The sequence below is a fragment of the Dama dama genome, chromosome 12 (assembly GCF_033118175.1).
Source record: "Dama dama isolate Ldn47 chromosome 12, ASM3311817v1, whole genome shotgun sequence".
Lineage (NCBI taxonomy): Eukaryota > Metazoa > Chordata > Mammalia > Artiodactyla > Cervidae > Dama > Dama dama.
Genome location: NC_083692.1, coordinates 94,261,825 through 94,283,206, shown reverse-complemented (window position 1 = coordinate 94,283,206; position 21,382 = coordinate 94,261,825). Strand labels below are relative to the sequence as shown.

Genomic DNA, 21,382 nt, shown 5'->3' with positions numbered 1-21,382 from the left:
TCCTCTATCCACTAAGACATTGTGCTTTCTCTTCTCGACCGGACCCTGCGCTGATCTTCAGGCTCCAATTATTCTGTTCCCCATAGTGCTCACCCAGCCAGAATGACCCCAGGTCAGATCCTGGACTGGAGGACACTCCACCCGCCAGATCCCCTATCGTCTTCGCCTAGGCAGCTTCCATGCGTGCGCCTCCACGGCTCTATGACCAATAGGCAGGCCCCAGTGCTGGGATTCGACTCGCTATTGGTTGGCGGAGCCATGGTGAGAGATGGTGCGGTGCAGGTTCTCAGCACCAGCGAGAGCTGTGGGCGGTTGTTAAGGCGACCGTTCGTGACGTAGGGCCGTCAGGCCGAGCCAGCCCCAGATGATTGGCTAGACGATCGGACGATCCTTCCTTATTGGCCGCGGGGTCGTCCGGTGCCGAGCGTGCGTAGAGCGAAGGTTCCTTCCGCTCCGCGTCTCCGTTGACTGGAGACGGGCGGAGCGCCGGCTCCCGGGAACTGTGGCCTCTAGTGAGATCCGGAGGTGAGGAGGGTGGTGGGTGGGAGCGGGTTGGGGTCGTGTAGGTGGAGGTTCTCCAGCTCCGCCCGACCCTGCCGGGAAGGGGCCACCGGCACCTCCGGCTGATCTGGAGGGGAGCTGAGCGGGAGGTTTTGCCCCGGGTGGCGCCTCGGTCCGGCGGGGACTGCGAAGAGACGTCCTTGAGGCGCAGCTGGCCGAGCGGCGGCCCGCATCCATGCCGGCGAGCCGCGGGACAGGCTAGGCCTACGGGTCGGACGGGGGGCCCGCCTCTTCGGGGCTGCGGTCGCTGTCGATGGGCCGGCGGGGCATCGCCGCGTTCCCTGGCCCCGTCCGAAGCCGGCGGTGCTGGCTGCGCAGTCATGATCGTTGGGGCGACAAGGGTGCCAGGCGGGGTGACCTCGGAGTCCCCTTGATTCGATAAATTCTGGGGAGACTGTGGGGCAGCCCGGCCCGCAGCTCGAGGAGAGGATGCGAGAAAGTCTATATGGTGCCATGGTTCACGCCCATGCTTGCTGTTCTTACTGGGTTTACGCCCTGGCGCTGCTGTTCGTCAGCACCTTTCTGTAAAGTGACGGATGAGATCTCCATAAATGCTGCTGACTAGTTCAGAGCTGTGGATCTGCATAGATGCCTCCGGTTATTTCCTGGAGAAACGAGTTGAGAGGATGCGAGAGCCCAAGGTAGAGACTTGCCCAAAGACTTAAACGAGTCTTCTTTGGAGAGGCGTCTTCTCCTTGATGTGATGTTGATTGCTGATGTCCTTTAGTCTAAATCCTGTAGGTTTTTCGGAATTATTTGGTTTTGGTATTTTGGCTGGAAGAAACGTACCTTGGAGATTCACAAATAGAACAGTCAATTTTTGCGGTAGGAGGAAGTTGATGTACTCCGTCTTAAATGGTCGTTTGAAATTGTTCAGGGATTGAAGACTTGCCTCCTCAGCATCACACAATGTAAAGAATGTATTTTTGTTGTTGTTGTTTGCTTGTGGATTGGTTTTTCTCTTCATGCAGTGAGAAACAGTTTATGATTTAGAGGTGATGTAGCAAAGACTCAAAGTGTGCTTTGGGGATGGACTGGATTTTGAGGGCCTTCTTGGTGGTTGTGTCTTTCCAATTTGTGATAAAACTTGGCAGTAAAGACACTGAGAGTAATATCAAGGCTAAAAATATGCAAAGATTAACATTAACATGTGAAACAGTAACATGTGAAAACTTCGTGTATGTGGCATGAACATTTCAAGATGAAGTGTGTGCGCTAATATTTCATGTTCTCTTTTTATTCTTGTATGATCTAGTTTCTAGACTATGAATAGGTAACCACATCTGTATCAGTAGCTGTTTAGGTTGACCATATGAAATTGTTGATATTTGAAATTTGACCATTTTTCCCCATACAAAAAATAGCAGTTTCATATGGTTCGCTTGATACTTGCCTTTGTTAAAGAACTTTGGAGCTCTAGCTTTATAAGTGAATAAAAAGATATGTGATTTACAAAGAGGCGTCATGCCATAGAATTGAGTGTAGAGTCCAGGTTTCCCGATTCCAGTGCAAGGACTCCCCCCGGCCCCCCACTAAGACACTGGGTTGAGCAGCAGAATGCTAATCCTTTTGGAATTAAAAATGACTCAGTACAAGACATGGTTCCCGCCCTCAAAGAGACAAAACATACACAGTAATTAATTTAAGAACAGTGTAGGATAGTATAGAACCAAATACTGGAATATATAGCATAGGAAGAGCACTGAGTGGGAGGAAAGAATTAGGGTAGGAGGCCAAAGCATCCTTTTCTGCAGTTTGCCACAGTAGGTGGTTTTTGTAGCACATTGGATTAGAGTTTGGGGATTCAATTTAATTTAAATTATACATTCTTTTGAGTAATCTATGAAATGTTTGCAGCATACTTCTGTCTGTATGGACAAGGCACACATTGCCTAACTTGATTTTTTAATTTTTTATTATTATTTTTTTTAACTTGATTTTTTTTTAACCAAAATTTATTTTTATTGCAGCATGGCCTAAACACTTTGAATTTGCATGAGGCATCCCTATTGCCTGCTAGTGCCGTTTGCAACTGCTGATGAAGTTGGAGGATTGGATTCCATGCCATTTAAATGCTTTGCATAATCACAGGGATATAGGGAGGTTGCTAGTGGGAAATGAGATGTGTGTGCAATTATGGTGACTTTTGACACACCTTTGTACATTTGGTTACTCATTTTGTGTTTCCAAATAGGCGAGCTTCTCTGTGTTTGGGAATGGTTCATGGGATTCTGTGTCAATCTTTACCTGAATGTTGCAAAGATGACTTTACACCTAGGAAAGAAATGTCCCAGAATTGACAGTGTTACCATGAAGCTTTTGAGGGAAAACATAATGTTCCTAATAATATTTAATAATGTTCAACCTATTTGTGATCAAATTGGGGTGCCTTCTTGCTAGCAGCTCGGATTTTAATTCTGCTGAGTTCACTTTCTGATAGTGAAAAATATATTGACTTGATAAGAGAATACTCTTAAATTGAGAAGGCTTGGGGAGAAAGGAGTATTAAAAATTTTGACCTAGTTTTGAAATGTATTTTCAGTTAATTTGTCTTCTGGAACATTGATGCTATTAGACTAGTTTACAGGGTTTTGGTCTTTGTTTTTAAATATGAAGAAGTTATGTGATAGAAGGCCAGCATGAAAATCTCGGCTCTCATGAAGTTTTTAGTTGAAATGAAGTAGAGTTCAAACCTAAGATGCGATTCACATTCTCCAGTATTTCAAGTCCTTGCTAATTTAACAAAAGATATTTTTGTTATTCATTTTCCAGGATAGTATAGAAAATATAACTTTTCTTCCCCACCCCCTCCTCCTCCTTAATATATTCTCTGAATGCAGACAACTGGGGCCCTTGAAGAGGGGGGAATTATATCCATACCCTAGGGCCCTTTAAAAAAGTCATCTTTTTAGGTCAGGTTCAAGATGTGTCAATAACATGCATGCTACTGTAGCTTAAGAATTTATTTCTAAGTAGCAAGTATTTCTTGAGCAAGTGCTTTTAAGATATATGAGTGCAAGGCACTGGAGGATGAAACGAGGAATAGAACTCAGGGAGGACGGTTGAAAAATCCTGAAGAGACACAGGCAGATGCATGCCACATTTACCTATCTCAGTGCCTGCCAGCCTTTTAAAACTGAGACCCACATTAAGAAATACATGTTATGTCAGAAGCCAGGACATACACTCATATCTATAATTTCATGAAACATAGTGTTTCAGGAAATAATACCTACCCATACCATATGTCTAACCCACAGCTATTTTTTTCTTTTATTTTAAAATGTTTCTTCTGACTCAGAAACTTGTTTTCATGATCTCATTGATGCAGTGAAGGGATTATGACCTGCAGTTTGAAAACCAGGTATCTGTATGGTCTGGTGTGGCTGAGGTGTGAGAGGTGACACTTGGTAATTGTTCTGGTTCCTAAGTGTCTCTGATTTTCTTTTCCCTAATCCTTTAAATAGATTAATCCTTTATTTTCCTTAGTTTGATGCTTTTTTAATTTTCTTCTTCCATAAACAGATCGCTTGCTTAATTACCCTAAATGAAAGATTCATTTGAATTCTTGATTGTCAGTCAGTGGGCTTAAAATTTAATCTTAATTTTAATTGATTTTAATGGGCGGTTAATATGCTATATCATAAGCATTAATTTTAGTGTAAGAAGGCTCGCAAGTTCCTATATTAGAGATCAATAACTATATTAGATTTAAAAAAAATCAGAATATCAAAATTATTATTATTTAGTCAACAAACATGGAGAAGCTTAGTTATGGTAGTCAGTAGATCAAAATAACCCAAGTTCTGTTGGAAATTTTTGAATGCCATATGTGTCTGCCTTGGCCAGCCAGCCCTATTCTTGTACTGGTCCAGCACTTTTATTAACTTAAAGTCTGGGGAAAGACCTCTAGTGACAGCAGCATTAGGAAGGTTTATTAAACATTTTCTAGTGACAGTATGGCACGTGTTGTGTGGAATGGACAGGTCTAGTGGACTCCTGCCCTCGAGGAGCTTTATAAACTAAGATAGTGATTGATAGGAGGACACTGACGAGGACATGGTTCGGTATTTACCCTTTGCATAACTAGAATGTAGAGAGTGAGGAGGGTGCTCACACCCGTTTTGTGGCAGGGTAATCAGAAAGTAAATGTGCGTGGTTGTTTCCCACTTCCGTTTTCTGCTTTACTGCTCTCCTGCTTGGCTTAGATAATAATCAGGAGCTGAGATATTTATTTGGTTTGATCTTAAATGCTCAAATTCATACAAGTGGTAAGAAATAGCTGCTTTTAAGCTGTTTGCTAGTGAATAATAGAGGATTTAAGTATTGTGAATAAAGGAGTAATGAGTCCTCTCATTTGAATTTTGCAATTATTTCCCGGAATTACGAGAAACACTGTCAAATAGTATTATCCTTAAGGTACAAGACACCGCATACAAAAGCAGGGTTTTAAAGCTTTTCCTGAAAATACAGTGAGCTGTATATTAAGTGTTCATACTTGGTACTCCTTCCAGGATCCAAGGATTCTGTAGCTACGATGTTGTCAAGACTTTTCCGAATGCATGGCCTCTTTGTGGCCTCCCATCCCTGGGAAGTTATAGTGGGGACAGTGACGCTGACCATCTGCATGATGTCCATGAACATGTTCACTGGCAACAGTAAGATCTGTGGCTGGAATTATGAATGTCCGAAGTTTGAAGAGGTTTGTGAGATTAATCTGATTGTTGACTCAATTACATTTTAAATTTCTCCTTTTAGAGACCATATAATCAAAAAAACTTATGAGTAAAATTTTTATTTCAGTATTCATAATTTATCTCAAATTTTCATTTACCGATATTTACTTGTATTTACTTCTACAGATACTTTCCTTTTGCTTTTGATATAGAAATGAGTGTAATTGACTTTACCTGAGAAATCTAGCTTTCCTAAGTAACTTAACAGTAAAAAATGATTGACTTAAACATTGGATGTTTAAAAATTGGGAGTTAATATTTTATTTGCATTTTAATATTTTATTTTACTTGTGCCTGCATTATCATGATGATACATAAACTAATGATGCCATAGAAAATAAAAATTCTTATTTTTGATTTGGACTTTTCTATTTCTCCCAATAGGATGTTTTGAGCAGCGATATCATAATTCTTACAATTACACGATGCATAGCAATATTGTATATTTACTTCCAGTTCCAGAATTTACGCCAACTTGGATCAAAATATATTTTGGGTAATAATTTACATATGAACCTTTTTGTGTGCTATCAAATGTTTTATTCCCTGTGGAAATTTACCTGCTTAGATCACATGGGTGGAAATGTGTGTGTTGCTTAATGTGTGCTGCATGTATTCAGTAGTTTCATTTCTTTTCATTCAAATTAGACATTCTGCTATTTGAGACCTTAATAATCTGGAGAAAATAATATTTCCTGCAGAATGTTGTAGGACTGTATGTTATTTGTGTGTAATAAGGGTGAAATTTTTTCAGCTTGTTGGATTTTGTCATTATAGGTATTGCTGGACTCTTCACAATTTTCTCCAGTTTCGTATTCAGTACAGTTGTCATTCATTTCTTAGATAAAGAATTGACAGGTTTGAAGTAAGTATTTAAAGCATAAATATACTTTCTTCCAAAATATATTGTTAAGAACTTTTCTTCTCCATGTTATAAAGCATTGTAATATTTAAATTAGTGAAAGTTTATGGAAAATAGAGGAAATTTTTTCATTAAATCAGTTAGCTAATACCTGATAATGTTTTGCTGTGTTTCATTTCCCATTTTTTTATGCTTGAAGAAAACTTCTGAGATCATACTCTATATACTGCTTTATAACTTTTATGCTTATGAAAAGTTATAAATATCTTTGCTTGTCCTTAACAGCTAGCTGTTGAGTATTTTCCTATATGAATGTATTGTAGTTTATTTACTTAATCCTCTGAGTTGGATTTTTAGGTTATTTAATTTCTCCCATTAATAACAATACTGTGATAAATGTCTTTGTAGCAAATTTTTGTTCTTATTTTCCTAGGATACATCCGTAGGAGTGAAACAGTGGCTGTGTAGGTCTTTAGGACTTTTTAAGGGTCATTATTGCCAACTTAACGCTCCAGAAAATTTGTTTAGTTTATCCTTCCATAGACAGTATTATAATTAATGAGAAAAGAATTACATACAGTATACTGGTTTTCCCTACTACCTGAAAATACAGCTCTCCTATGAAACCTTTTGTAAGTGAAGAAGCAATTACCTTAGAACACATCTTCCTAATGGATGCGCACAGTGTGTGTCTTTGAACTCAGTCCTGTTCGACTCTTTGTGACCCTGTGGACTGTAGCCCTCCAGGCTCCTCTGTGCATAGGAATTCCCAGGCAAGAATACTGGAGTGGGTTTCCATTTCTTCCTGCAGGGGATCTTCCCCACCCAGGGATTGAACGCAGGTCTCTTGTGTCTCCTGCGAGGCAGGTGCATTCTTCCCCGCTGAGCCATGGGGAAGCTCTGGATGCGTGCAGCAAGTCGCGATGCAGCACAGATGCGCTTCAGGGCTGTGAGCTTGGCGCTGCGATGCCGAGCACAGATCCTGGGCAGTGCCACTCTGCTCCGGTGCCATGGCCTCTGTGCGGCTCCCTGCAAAGCAGACCCTGCATGCTCTTTTCACTTCTCCCCTTGTTTTTGTAAGAGTGAAAACCCTCTTTGGATTTCTTTTGGTTAGCAAAAATGAGTACTATGTAGGTCTTTCATAAAAGTGAAGTGGAGTAAAGTGAACTTTTGACAAGTGGGGGGTACCTGTATTCCACTGTTTTCCCCCATACTAATTCACAAGAATGCATTTCTTTTCTTTTACTGATGATGCTGTTTTGCTATAAAATTATCAAAAGGTGTTTCTGTGTAAGCGTATTTACATTTTTAACATTAAAAATCTTCTTAAATAGTTTGACTCATAAATTTAGCTTTGAGGTTGTCAGAGGAGTATAGGGTATACCTCTTGGTCTGCAAAAGGTACACCAGGGGAAAGTTTTGTTTTAGGAAAGGATTTTTAGTGATATTTTTTCTTCTGTTAAATATACCTGATCACATTGTTTTTCTCCCCCTAGTGAAGCTTTGCCCTTTTTCCTGCTGCTGATCGACCTTTCCAGAGCAAGTGCGCTGGCCAAGTTTGCTCTCAGTTCTAACTCACAGGTATTGTTGATGAGACATGAATGCAGGCGGTATTCTTTTCTCTCAGGCTGTTTACATTAATAGGAAAGATGATTAGAAAAATCTCGGACTTTTTCGCAGTCCATGATTCAGGAGTTGCATATAATTTTGTCCAGTCTTAAGACGGGTCTTCTTAGGTACCCTAGGAACTGTCCCATTTATTTGCCAACTCAATTGTAATTCCACAGCTTCTAAAATTTGGAATTTTCTCCATTTTCCTTTTTGAAGGTGTCAGAACGTAAGGTATTATGTCTTTTGGATAAATTAGAGTATCTACCTATTGAAACGTATTAGAGAACAGACAGGATCTAAGGGAAGAATCTCAGGGTAGATTGATTTCTGAACCCCTTGAGTTAACACTAGCATTATTTCATCGAAAGTTTCATCTTGGTGTTCATTAGTCACTTTAAAGAATGTTAACATTTTTAGTAATATTGAGTATAAAAGATCATGTACTTCTACCCTGAGTATGTATTTTATGAATATTTATGATCATTCGAGCAGTTTGACAAGGATATTTAAGTTTCATAATACTTACATGATCTCAAAAAATTTTAAACTAAGAACGTGTGTCAGTGAGTGGTAGCCAAAATATAAAATGATGTAGGAATTTATGTGGGATATAAATGGCAGGACTAATATACTACCTCAAAGGAATCTTCCTAAGAAATAACTAATTCAGTGGATGGGGGATGCAGAGCAGTGTACATATTCTTTTTTTAGACCTTTATATTATTATTATCCTTTATATCTGGAATGCCTGTTAGTCTTATCATATTGTGTATTTTTTTCTTAATATAGTAAATTTGATTTAGTAAAAGCCCGCGGATGCTCTAAAAGTTTTTAAAGTTATCTCCTACCTTCTCCTCATTTGCTGTGTTTGTCTGTTTTAGGATGAAGTGAGGGAGAACATTGCTCGTGGGATGGCAGTTTTAGGTCCCACCTTCACCCTGGATGCTCTTGTAGAATGTCTTGTGATTGGAGTTGGTACCATGTCAGGTTTGTAAACAATTTTTAATATACTTTAAAATTAATTTGTAGAAGAGAGAGGAACACATTATATTGTGTTAGTTATTCTTAAAGTCTGACTTTTAAAAGTCTGACATTACAAAAATTAAAAACTATTTAACTGTATGAATATGTAGGTATATCTGATCTGACCTTTTGTGTGTCTGCTTTAGTGAAAACTGAGCAGTTACTGATTTATTTTCGCTCTTACTATCTCAGCATCTTTTCTGGTGCTCCACTTTTTTGATGACTTTAAGATGTTTTTGTTTGGTTTTTAACCAAGATTGTGTTCTAGGCTCATTTAGAAAGCCATCTTCCAGCCCCTGATGTCATCTGGACTGACTTAATGACTCGGTTCCTTTTGTTTTAACTGTCATGTAGGAGACAATGCAAAAGTTGGGAGTTGGACAGATCTAAGTTGGGTCCACCTAACAGAGCAGTTAGGAAGATTTAAGCAATATGCAGTACATCTTAGCACTGAGCCAGCACTGACCCTAAAATATATGTTTATTCATCCTTAATTGGATAGTAGAGAACTAGATGTTAAACATCAAACATAGGACTCCATTATATAAGACAGAAATTATGGCCTCGTGGAAATTTGCCAGAAAGAATATATCATGCTGTTGTCAAGGTTTCCTAATCATTGAGACTATACTTTATGGCTTTCTCATGAGGGCCACACTTGGCTAACTGCTCTTGTACTGTATTTCCCAGTGCCTTGGTGTCCTCAATAAGGGACTTTATTCTTTCAGAAGTAAATCAACTTTTTTTTTCTTTTTTTTTTTTTCAGAAGTAAATCAACTTTTAAGAGAGTAGTTAGTTGTCATTATTAGCTGAGATCTGTTCACTAGATTGTGTATAAGTATATATAATGTTTCTTCTAACTTTTGGAGGGTAAATTTATTATTTATTCATTTATTTAATCTATCATTCAAAACAAAACTTACTCAGCAATATGTTTTTAAAAAGTTTTAAAATGTATATTTCTTAAAATTTACTTTTTTGGGGTATAGTTTTAAGTTTTGACAAAGATGTAGTCATGTAACTGCCACCACAGTCAAGAAAACATTTTTGACCAGGTGAAAATATAACTATGTGATTTTATTCGAGCAGAACAGTATATAAGAAGATGAGAGGAACTGGTAGTGGGCTGTGAAACCAGGGATTATTCATTTGAAAACGATGTGGAAAGCAGTGGAAACTGATATGGGAAGTAGGGCGATGACTTTGGTCAGGATAAGGCATATGGATGAAGGAAGTGATTCAATTTGATGTTGGAAAAGCCAGCAAGGAGGCCTTTACAGCCATATAGAGATGGGAAATAAGTGATCTGGCTCAGAGTAGAATAAAAGGACAGATTTAATACCTATTAACAAGGAAGTAACCCTTGGGAAAGTCAGTGAAAAAGAAACAAGTCTACTTCTTGGAAGAATATAGTGCTGTCCACGCGTAACACAGTGGCACGTGGCCCTGGGCCAGAGTGAGGAAGGATGCCTGCAGAACCTGGCGACACCCGTGGCTACTGCTGTACAGAGGGAAAGAGTGGACAGCCGGGGGTTAGAGCACTGGGCAAGTATGGTTTTGATAGTCTCAGGTTTGCAAAGAAAGTTCTGTTTGGCTACTACTTAAATGTAGGTTGTTCATAATGCTTTTGTCATTGTAATTTTGCATTCTCTTGAATTTCTGCCTTGAGAGTAATAGCTATAGAATTTTTAGGAAATATAGTATATGCTTTTTTCTTTCATTTAGTCCAATGATCTAATACAATTCAGAAAATAAAACCCAATGTTGAATTTTTTTAAGTTTTGTATTACTCTAATTAGCACTTTTTATGGGAGAAGGGGATCAATTTTTATGTTTTCAAAACCATTTTATTTTTAATATGAATAGCATCAGAAATATGTTTTATGTTTTATATACAAGTTTATTTGTAAAGCGAGGAAGTACGATTTGATAATCTAATCTTTTCCTAGCTCTGTTCCCTTCTATTTGAGAAGATTACCAAATGACACCTGAAACATTTGTTAATTTTGGATGTTGGATTGCCTTTCTGTGTTACATCATTTTTCAAAGAGATCAATGAACTGAAATTTTAAGACTGTCAGTAGATACCACAGAGGTTGTACTGAAATGACAGTTGCGTAGTGCACATAAAATATTGATTATGATACTGTATCAAGAATGATATAACAGGCAGTGTGTTTTACAAGAAGTCCTTGGTCCTCAGGTGAATTGGTTCTGTGGTGATGAATGGGACTGGACTAGCAGGATAACGGGGTGCAAGGTGTTTGCCCCATTAGAGTTCTGTCCCTGATATCCATCCTATCTCAAAACAGTATGGCCATCTGGTAAAACGGGTGACCGGGTGGCATTAAGCACTGCCGTGTGCCGGCGCTGTGCCTTCGGGGGCGTGGGAGGGGACGGGTCCCTGCCCTCAGGGCGGCCGCCCCTGTGCCCTGGGGCTTCCCAGCACGCCCGAGCTCCTGACCACCTTTTCCAGTAGGTGGCAAGGAGCGTCCTAGGCCAGTATCTCACGCGTTTGTCTACCTGTAGGAGGAGCCTTGTGATGCCGGCAGCCCCAGAAATAGAGTCCTACCTGCTCCCTCGCTCACGCTTTCCTTTTTCTCTAACCAGGGGTGCGTCAGCTCGAAATCATGTGCTGCTTCGGCTGCATGTCGGTTCTCGCCAACTACTTTGTGTTCATGACTTTCTTCCCAGCTTGTGTGTCCTTGGTTCTAGAGGTAAGAACTGTTCTTCCTTATGGCACTATAAAAGAGGATTTCCCATCACACAGTCGGCAACTTCTAACATAACACTGACTTCCTTTGTAGCTTTCTCGGGAAAGCCGCGAGGGCCGTCCAATCTGGCAGCTCAGCCATTTTGCCCGAGTCTTAGAAGAAGAAGAAAATAAGCCAAATCCTGTTACTCAGAGGGTTAAGATGATTATGGTAATTACATAGATTTCCTCTCCTCTCATTATCTTTGGTTCCAATATCATATTCTGCTTTTCAGGGTTTTTTTTTGCCCTTCTTGTCTTTCTACAGTTTTTGGCTCTTTCACTGATATTCCTCTTCCTTTTTTTTTTTCCCCCTCTTATCTTTTTCCTCATTCCTTATGAGATCGCTGGTCTTCTCTCTGCTTTAAATGGATTTTTCAAATCCTTCTGCTTTCTCTTTCATTAAACCCTGTTCTTTTGGGGGAATGTTCTCGGCCTCCCCCTGGGTCACCCCTTTGCTCAGTCACGTAGCAAACCTGGGGCTTTCTTTACCTGGTGAGGGAGGGCACGGGAGGAAGACAGTGTTTGGTTATCCACTTGCAGAATGTGAGTTTAGGCTCCATTGACATGTAGAGGGTACATGGTTTTTAAATTTTTATTTCAGTCTCTAGGCTTGGTTCTTGTTCACGCTCACAGTCGCTGGATAGCTGATCCTTCTCCTCAAAACAGCACAGCGGACAATTCTAAGGTTTCTTTAGGATTGGATGAAAATGTGTCCAAGAGAATCAAACCAAGTGTTTCCCTCTGGCAGTTTTATCTCTCTAAGTAAGTTCCTGAGCCCTACTTTGAGTCACCGCACTCTATGCTTCTGACAGTTTAGGTTATGCCTTTTTTATTTCTGAGTAATAACATTTTAATTTGCTTTCTTTTATTTAGAATGATCAGCATGGATATTGAACAAGTCATTACCCTAAGTTTAGCTCTCCTTCTGGCTGTCAAGTATATCTTCTTTGAACAAGCAGAGACAGAATCTACACTCTCGTTAAAAAATCCTATCACATCTCCTGTAGTAACCCAAAAAAAAGTCACAGACGATTGTTGTAGACGTGACCCTGTGTTGGTCAGAAATGACCAGAAATTCCATGCAATGGAGGAGGAGGCCAGGAAAAACAGAGAAAGAAAAGGTGATTTCTTACTCTCTTCATTTTCCGTTCTTCCAGTGTTGATTTGTCAAGAAGTTGAGTCTTTTTAAAAGCACAATTTCAGCGTCTGAGATTTCTTTTGATCTCTTGAACAGTTGAGGTTATAAAACCCTTAGTGGCAGAAAATGACACCTCAAACAGAGCTACATTTGTGGTGGGTAACTCCTCCTTACTCGATACTCCACTGGAACTAGAGACACAGGAACCTGAAGTTGAACTTCCCACGGAGCCTCGGCCTAATGAAGAATGTCTACAGATTCTTGAGAATGCAGAGGTGAGAAAATAGACTCAAGCTTGTTTCTTAAGGAGTTTTTTATTAAAGGAAGGAAGGACGTTACAGCCTCTGAGTACCTGTAAGTTCTCAGCACAGTGTTACATGGTTTACAGGTCGTGGTCTCATTATTTATTCCCTGCAACCTTGTAAGATAAGTATAGTTTTCTCCATTTTTCAGATGAGATAATGTTGACTCTAGGAGGGTTAATTAAGTATGTCCCAAAGTAAAACCAAAAACGGTAAAGCTGGGATCAAGAGTCCAAGATTTACTGACTGAAGACTCAGTGCTCTTTCTACTATCATTTAATAAAGAGAGGAGCAACTGCTGTATTCTATATGTGTGTTAAGGCCTAGGAAAGCTTCAACACAGAAATGAATTTCAGACAAAGAAGAGAGGTTTGAGGGGCTTTTTGTTTGTTTTTGCGTTTTTAAAGTAAGCTTGATGCTCCTGAGGATGCTTGTTTTCTTTGTAATGTTTGAAGAGGGTGTCCTGCTGACAATCCCTGTTTGACTTAGGGGTTTAGCATGACTGTTACGTTCCATTCCTATCTGCTTACTCTGATTCATTCTGAATTTATGTGCATGTGAGTGAGAGTAGATTTTGTTTATCACTTTCCCTCATTCTTTTTAATATGTGTACCAGTATCTCAACTGCCATGCTACATACAAAACTTATAGGGTGGGTGTCAGAATCTTAATTACGAAATTTTTTCCCCCTATGTATGTCACTTGCAAAATTTAGTGTTTTGGCTTAACATTTTGTTTAGCTTTCGCATTTTTATAGAGAATTTTTATTTTGATGTTCTCATTTCTACTCAAATCATCTCCTTTAGAACTTCAAATTCCTTTGGGTTCTCAAAGTACTTGTATTTTAGTTCTGCAGAGAGCACTATTTGTATAAAATAGTCTATTATGAATAGTATGAAGTATGATTCTTCAAGTCTATTTTCATTTCCCTCTATCAACCCCCTTCCTTTTTTTTTCCCATTTCTTTAGAAAGGTGCAAAATTCCTTAGTGATGCTGAGATCATCCAGTTGGTCAATGCAAAGCATATCCCAGCTTACAAATTGGAAACTCTGATGGAGACCCATGAACGAGGTGTATCTATTCGCCGACAGCTACTTTCCAAAAAACTTCCAGAGCCTTCTTCTCTCCAGTATCTCCCTTACAGGGACTATAATTACTCCTTGGTATGTTATTTTCTTTATTTGAGCAGCTTTACTTTATAGCTTTAGTCTTTTAGTCTTCTTCTTGATTCGTCTTTTAAACTTTCATAGTTTTATAAAACATTTTCCTTTTGAATTCATTTTACTGTAATTTTGTATTCTACTTATGGTATGGATCATCAAAATTCAAAAATACTTTCCCTGTTATTTACAGTCATTACTCAAGAGTTTAGTGTTTTCAAAACTTTTTAAAGAGTAAATAAAAAAACTGATTGAAAAATACACTAAAGGATTAAGTCTGAAGGAAGTTACTAATGACAGGGACTGGGTATTTGGAATATAGATTTTTACTTGTTGCCTGACTTTACCTTTTAGGTGATGGGAGCTTGCTGTGAGAATGTTATTGGATACATGCCCATCCCTGTTGGAGTGGCAGGACCTCTGTGCTTGGATGGAAAAGAATTTCAGGTTCCAATGGCAACGACAGAAGGCTGTCTTGTGGCCAGCACTAACAGAGGCTGCAGAGCAATAGGCGTAAGTAGGCATTTATGTATCTGCCTCTCAAGATACTCTCTAGACAGTGAGATGAGATTTGGGGACAGTCAAGGAGACCTTTTGGGACAAGCAGAATTGTTTTCAGTATTAATGTCTGCTCTTGTCACACCCTCTTGATAGCTTGGTGGAGGTGCCAGCAGCCGAGTCCTTGCAGATGGGATGACTCGTGGCCCAGTGGTGCGTTTTCCCCGTGCTTGTGACTCTGCCGAAGTGAAGGGCTGGCTTGAGACACCAGAAGGGTTCACAGTGATGAAGGAAGCATTCGACAGCACCAGCAGGTGTGTGGGGGTTGCGGGGCGAGGGGGCTTCTATGTGCATTCACATTTATTTCAGAACCAGTGCCATACTCAGGATGGCTAAATATAACTGTGAACATATTGCCTTCTTAAGATGATGCAACGAAACATCAATTTTAAATCCATGCTTTCAGAATAGTGATGTTAATTTTAATTCTTGGTTGGGATGGAGTGGGTGGGGTGGGGTGGGGTGGGCAGAGCAGAATATTGATTTCAGTAAATATCTACATAGAGGTTAATTAGAAAAAATAGTGGGAGCTAGTAAGTTTGTATGTTGGATTTACAAGGCTCATTTTGATTAGGCTGTTACTTTGCCCTAGAAGAGTTTTGATCTAAAATTGCCCTAGGGCAGGATTGCCTGAGAAAAAGATTTTCCAAGCAGGATAGAGGTAAATAAATTAGTGTAGTAGATTTACTTTGACTATCCTTAAATTGGTAAGGATAGTCAATATAAATGATAACCCCAAGTATAGTTCAAGCTTTTATGCTTGTTTTTATTATGAACTTTTAAAGTTTATTTGTCATGAAATGACTTTCTGCACCCCTTCCTTCTTGTAACATGTAAGAATGAGATACAGCTGAAGCAGTATTCTAATAGAATGTTTAATTAAAGAAGAAAAGACTTTTAATATGTAGTCTCCATGAGTTTTCTCTTAAGTATAAAATGAACCAACTAAGCTAGACTTTAGGATAACATCCATTTTCTTCAAAAAGTAAAAAAAAGTCTTTGCTGCTTTTGTTTAAAGGTTTGCACGTCTGCAGAAACTACACATGAGTGTGGCCGGCCGCAACCTGTACATCCGCTTCCAGTCCAGGTCAGGTGACGCCATGGGGATGAACATGATTTCAAAGGTGAGCACGGACGCACTGTAACAGACTTTGCTGGAGTGATTATCCCTGAAGAGGGCAGCAGACTCACTCTTTATCCCCTACTATATTTTTGAATTTTATACCCTGTGCACATACTACTTACTCAAGGAGTTAATTGATTGAAAGATTTGTATTGAAAGGTCAGTATTGATACATGTAGGTCATGTTATATAAATCAGGCATTTGTTGGTTGGTACTGTTCATATTTGAGATATTTAATCTGGACAGCATTGTGCATATTCTGTCTACACTGAAGGGCCAGGAGGAATCTGGGGATTAGTGCTTCAAAACTTTGTCCTGTAAACTGAAAGATGACTTATTCTAGAGACTTCAAAACATACGTTTAAAAAGCCAAGTTCATGTGTGTGTAGTTCCTTTAATTATCTCCTTATAAGAAGATTGTGTATAGCTCATCTTTTTTCTACTAATATTTGTTATTTATCAGATAGAAATGTAAAGTTTTAAAGTCAAGTAGTCAGGCTAATTGTGCTTTCCCAGTTATAAACACTACTCAGAAAGAGAATATAGTGACTAAATACATAAGCTTTAAAAATTTCCAGTAAATAGCAGTTCCTGAAGAAAAAATTACAAATAGAATTACTTTGACCCAGCAGTTCCACTTCTGGGTAAGACACCCAAAAGAATTGAAAGCAGAGTCTCAAGAAGATGTTGGTATAGCCACGTTCATAGCAGTGTTCACTGTTGCTAAAGAAGCCCAGATGTCCACCCACAGATAAAGTGTGGGAGGCACATACAGTGGAATGTTATTAATTCCTAAAAAGAAAGCAGAAAGAAAGAAAAGAAAGAGAAGTCGCTCAGTCGTGTTTGACTCTTTGCGACCCCGTGGACTGTAGCCTGCCCGGCTCCTTCATCCGTGGAATTCTCCAGGCGAGAATACTGGAATGGGTTGCCATTTCCTTCTCTGGTGGATCATCCCGACCCAGGGATCTAACCTGGGTCTCCCACATTGCAGGCAGATGCTTTACCGTCTGAGCCACCAGGGAATCCCAAAAAGAAAGCATGCCACATGCTAAATGTGCATGAGCCTGGAGGGTCACGTACTAAACGAAAGAGTCTGGTCACATAAAGAGAAGTACTACATGATTCCGCCTGAAGAGTTAGCTCGGCTAGTTAAATCCATAGGAGCAGAAAGAAGGCTGGTTGCCAGTGGGTGCGGGGAGTGAGGAGGTGTTTAACGCGCATAGTTTGTGGAGATTGCTGACACAGCAATGCGAAGGTTCTTATCAATACTGAACTATACACTAGAAAATAGTCAAGACGGCAAATTCTGTACTGTGTATTTTACCACAGGTAAAAAAAGTTTTTTTAATTGGGTTTTTAAAGTATGAGTTAATTAAGTTGATTAGAAGTCCTTGGAAGGCTTGTTATATTCTGTGTAAATCCACATTCCATTTACAAGACTTAGTTTAATGTTTGAGTTCTCCTTGCTGGCTTTGGTAACTTGGGCTTGTAGGTAACCATTAAATAACTAGAAAAGGGGATTTATGACACATTGGTCATGGATTGGGGTCCTCACCCCCAGTGACACGAATATAGTATTATATTCTCATTATATCCTCATCATACAATTCATCAGTGACTACAAAGAACTTCATTTTCATATCAAAAAGATTAGGAAAAGATTATTATTATAGTTATTGTATTTAGAAGTGTTAGTATTATTAGATACAAAGAAAGCCTCCAATTCATAAATAATTTTGTGTGTTTTAATGTAGTTTTTCTTTTGTTTTCTTTCTTTGGCTAATAGGGTACAGAGAAAGCACTTTGCAAACTTCAGGAGTATTTCCCCGAAATGCAGATCCTGGCAGTTAGTGGTAACTACTGTACGGACAAGAAACCTGCGGCTATCAACTGGATAGAGGGGCGAGGAAAGTCTGTGGTCTGTGAAGCTGTTATTCCAGCCAAGGTTGTCAGAGAAGTGAGTGGATGACGAGTTTATTTTGTTAATCTTTCACTGGATTACAGAATTGGGAAGAGAAATAGTCACATTCTAAGTAAACTTGAACATATAGGTGTATGTTTTATGTTCAAGATGACGGCTTCATTCACAGACCAAACGTTACTGCTACTTTCTCTTGAGGTCAGGGCTTACATGGGGCCGCATCTACACTCCCTTGTTTTCTGGAGGCACTGCAAGTAGATCTGGTAACCCATTCCTCATCTTCGGGGGAAGACGTAAGATGTGCACAACTCTGTGTCCTAGGTATTAAAGACTACAACAGAGGCTATGATTGAGGTCAACATTAATAAAAACCTGGTGGGCTCTGCCATGGCTGGGAGCATCGGCGGCTACAATGCCCACGCAGCAAACATCGTAACTGCCATCTACATTGCCTGTGGACAGGTGAGGGCTCCAGCCTCCACCTTTCTTGTCTTTTGTCGTTCTAAAGAAAGAGAAATTTTATATTTTTACTTTCTTTTTTCTTTTTCAGGATGCAGCACAGAATGTTGGTAGTTCGAACTGTATTACTTTAATGGAAGCAAGCGGTCCCACGAATGAAGACCTGTATATCAGCTGCACCATGCCATCTATAGAAATAGGAACCGTGGGTGGGGGGACCAACTTGCTCCCTCAGCAGGCCTGCCTGCAGGTGAGACATGTGGGGGTGCCGCCTACAGTCGCCCCGAGCCCGGTTCTGACTCGTTGAGGTCCTCTGTGTTGCTGCCTGATACCACATATCACTCCCCTCTCATTTCAGCGGTGTTTCCATTCGTTTCCCACCAGTCTAATCCAGTGTGGATAAGTGCGCCGCTAGCCAGGCCACGGGTGTTAGGGTCGCTGTAGTGTACCCACCGTATACTGGCTGTCAGATTTTGAAAACGTAGCACACCCTGTGGAGCCTGGTTCTGTTCTAACGCTGCTGTTGTTGCTGGGTTGCTCGGGCGAGTCTGACTCTGCGGCCCCACGGACTGCAGCACGCCAGGCTTCCCTGTCCTCCTCTATCTCCCAGAGCTTGCTCAAACTCATGTCCACTGAGTTGGTGACCTAGTTGCCCTCGTTTTAGTTGGTTGAGTAGGAAGTTGTTGAGTTGAGGTTGACTGGGAGGTTGAGTCCTGCTGTGTCTGTCCCTGGCTGCAGATGCTAGGCGTCCAAGGAGCGTGCAGAGACAACCCCGGGGAAAATGCCCGGCAGCTTGCCCGAATCGTGTGCGGCACGGTGATGGCTGGGGAGCTGTCTCTGATGGCAGCACTGGCAGCAGGTCATCTGGTCAGAAGTCACATGATTCACAACAGGTAAGACTTACAGATTCGTTTGATATATTTTCCCTGTGCTTAAAATATGCAGTATAAAAAACCTACCTGTCAAATAACAAGTCCCAGCTTATCATTTTGCATTCCTGATATTTTGCATATCTCCTTTTCTGCCGTAGGTCAAAGATAAATTTGCAAGACCTCCAAGGAACTTGCAGTAAGAAGGCAGCTTGAACAGCCTGACCGTTCAGAACTAAAAAACGGGCGTTGGGTTCTAAAGGACTAACATAAAATCTGTGAATTAAAAAACTCAATGCAGTGTCGTGTTGAGAATGAATAGACATGATCAGTGAGACGACTGCTTGGTTTTTGGCTCTTTCAGAATGATTGAGGTTGTTCTTTCCATACAGAGTTCTCAGATCTGAAAACAGTTTACATGCTTTACATGCTGTGTCCTCTGCCAAGATCTCAACATGGATATTATGCCTTTATAGCATCACAGATGGTAATCTACAGCACACTTCTGAAGGAGAATACAGCTGGGAAAAAAAAAACAACAACTGTTTTCTCTTCATGGAACTCATGGAGAACAGTGTGAGATTGAACCCTCCTCTTGTCCACACCCGCCCAGCCCCAACCCTGGGTTGAAAATGGATTTTTAAATTATATTGTAGCTGACAAAACTCCTGATTTCATAGTTAATTTATTAAGTCCGGGTTGTAGACCTTTAAGAAATAAGAGCTAAGTTTATTTTTTGTAAACTAATACTTCATTTGGTGCTGGTCTGTTTTGATTTTGGGGGATAGCCAACATAATTCTTCAGAAGGGGACCTGCTTTCTTCAAAGGAAGAATTACTCTTATTCCCAGATTACAGAATAATGTGCTAAGCAGTGCTAAACAGTTCTCTTTCAAGAAAACAAATTACTGCATTTATTTCTGCAGGCTATTTGTTCAGAGAGGACTCTTGTCTAAATATAAATGTTTGTCTAGATTGATTATAACATCTTTCAGTATATAAGGCTTTAAGAAGCAGAGTTTTGTGCTCTTTATTAAAGATACAAGAGCTCTTAATATTGCTTAGACAAAGGTGACTATTTATAAATGACATACAAGTCTGTGACCTCTCTCAGAACTCAGAGGGTGGAAAAGGACAGGTTTGGAAGAAAATTTACTACTTCTTGAAGCCAACTTAAAAATTTCTTGAGACACAAATTTATTTAGCTGAAAAATCTAGGTAGTTTTTTGTAAAGAACTGTACCAAATCTGTATATGTTGTAATAAAGTTTCTTGTGCTAGGAGTTTATTGAAAGTGTTCAAGAAATAAATAAAAATCAACGGATATTCTGGTAAAATACTCTAAGCTTGGGCCAGAGCAGACAGTATTCTTTAATGTTGTCCAGGAAACCCTGGCTTGCTTGTTGAGCCTAATGAAGGGGACAGTCCTCTTTCAGAGCCAGTGAAGGCACCGCGTGAATGGCCTTGGAGGGAGTGGCCAGGAGGTTGGTGGCTGAAAGGTTCACATGGGGCTCTTTGATGGACCTACAAAAGCTTCCTCAGGGGGTCAGCAGAGTTGTCGAATCTTTTTTTTTAATGTATAACTTTTGTATAAATAATAAAGAATTCCTTATTTTGTATTACATCAAATGCTTCAAGTGTTGGTCTTGGAAAGCTGGAGGCTCATGCGGAAGATGGACTTTGAGAACCATTCCCGTCATGCCATGGCAGCATGGGGAGCCGGACTGGTGGTGTCTGCTTTATTGTTGGGAAGACTGACATTTTCTGTTGTACGTAAAAGTTTAAATTGTTTCTGTTGTGACTTTTCAGCCAGTGACTTCTTTATCTGAATTTTTTATGGAAGTGGCAATGAAAAATATTTTGGGTCCTCATTTTGGTGACTGTAACCCATATCATCTTGCTAAACTGATGTTTTGTACAATTACTAAATTGTATACACTTTGTTATACTTTTTCCCCCCCAGTTCCAGTAAATTATGAAAAGGAAGTTAATACTGATAAGTGTAAGCAGTAACTATTTTTTTGTTTGGATTAACTATAGGCCTGTCTGGGATTTAGAAGCCTTCTGGTCAGTGTGGTACCTCTAATGTGAATTGGTGTCCCAAGACCATTCATCATTCTCCATAATCTTCTCCAACTTTACAGGAGCGTATTACAGTTTAATACGTGCATTAAGCCTATCTTCCTTATACTTTGAATTGTTCAGATTTATCCTCTCAGCTGGACTACTTTTGGATATGAAGGGTGTGACGGTTAGCTGAGAGGGAGAAACCATGAAGACTGGACAGCCGAAACCAAACAGCCA

The 21,382-nt window shown here is 39.9% G+C and overlaps 1 protein-coding gene across 1 annotated transcript; it reads left to right on the top strand.

Moving 5' to 3' along the window:
• Window positions 1-387: 387 nt before the first annotated feature.
• Window positions 388-21,078, top strand: HMGCR (3-hydroxy-3-methylglutaryl-CoA reductase). Its single transcript, XM_061158154.1, has 20 exons — window positions 388-525; window positions 5,076-5,263; window positions 5,682-5,793; window positions 6,075-6,162; window positions 7,656-7,740; window positions 8,652-8,757; window positions 11,404-11,510; window positions 11,601-11,717; window positions 12,150-12,310; window positions 12,422-12,669; window positions 12,783-12,961; window positions 13,958-14,152; window positions 14,504-14,662; window positions 14,804-14,961; window positions 15,726-15,831; window positions 17,618-17,788; window positions 18,074-18,214; window positions 18,303-18,461; window positions 18,950-19,104; window positions 19,242-21,078. The coding sequence occupies exons 2-20, from the start codon at window positions 5,099-5,101 to the stop codon at window positions 19,294-19,296; spliced, it is 2,667 nt and encodes an 888-aa protein (XP_061014137.1). The 5' UTR covers window positions 388-525; window positions 5,076-5,098; the 3' UTR covers window positions 19,297-21,078.
• The last annotated feature ends 304 nt before the right edge of the window (window positions 21,079-21,382 follow it).

Excerpts from the sequence above, each read along its gene's own strand:
- HMGCR (XM_061158154.1), top strand. The coding sequence starts at position 5,099 with ATGTTGTCAAGACTTTTCCGAATGCATGGCCTCTTTGTGGCCTCCCAT. Across the intron at positions 5,794-6,074 it reads TGGATCAAAATATATTTTGG|GTATTGCTGGACTCTTCACA; the intron begins GTAATAATTTAC and ends TTGTCATTATAG. Across the intron at positions 15,832-17,617 it reads GGATGAACATGATTTCAAAG|GGTACAGAGAAAGCACTTTG; the intron begins GTGAGCACGGAC and ends TTTGGCTAATAG.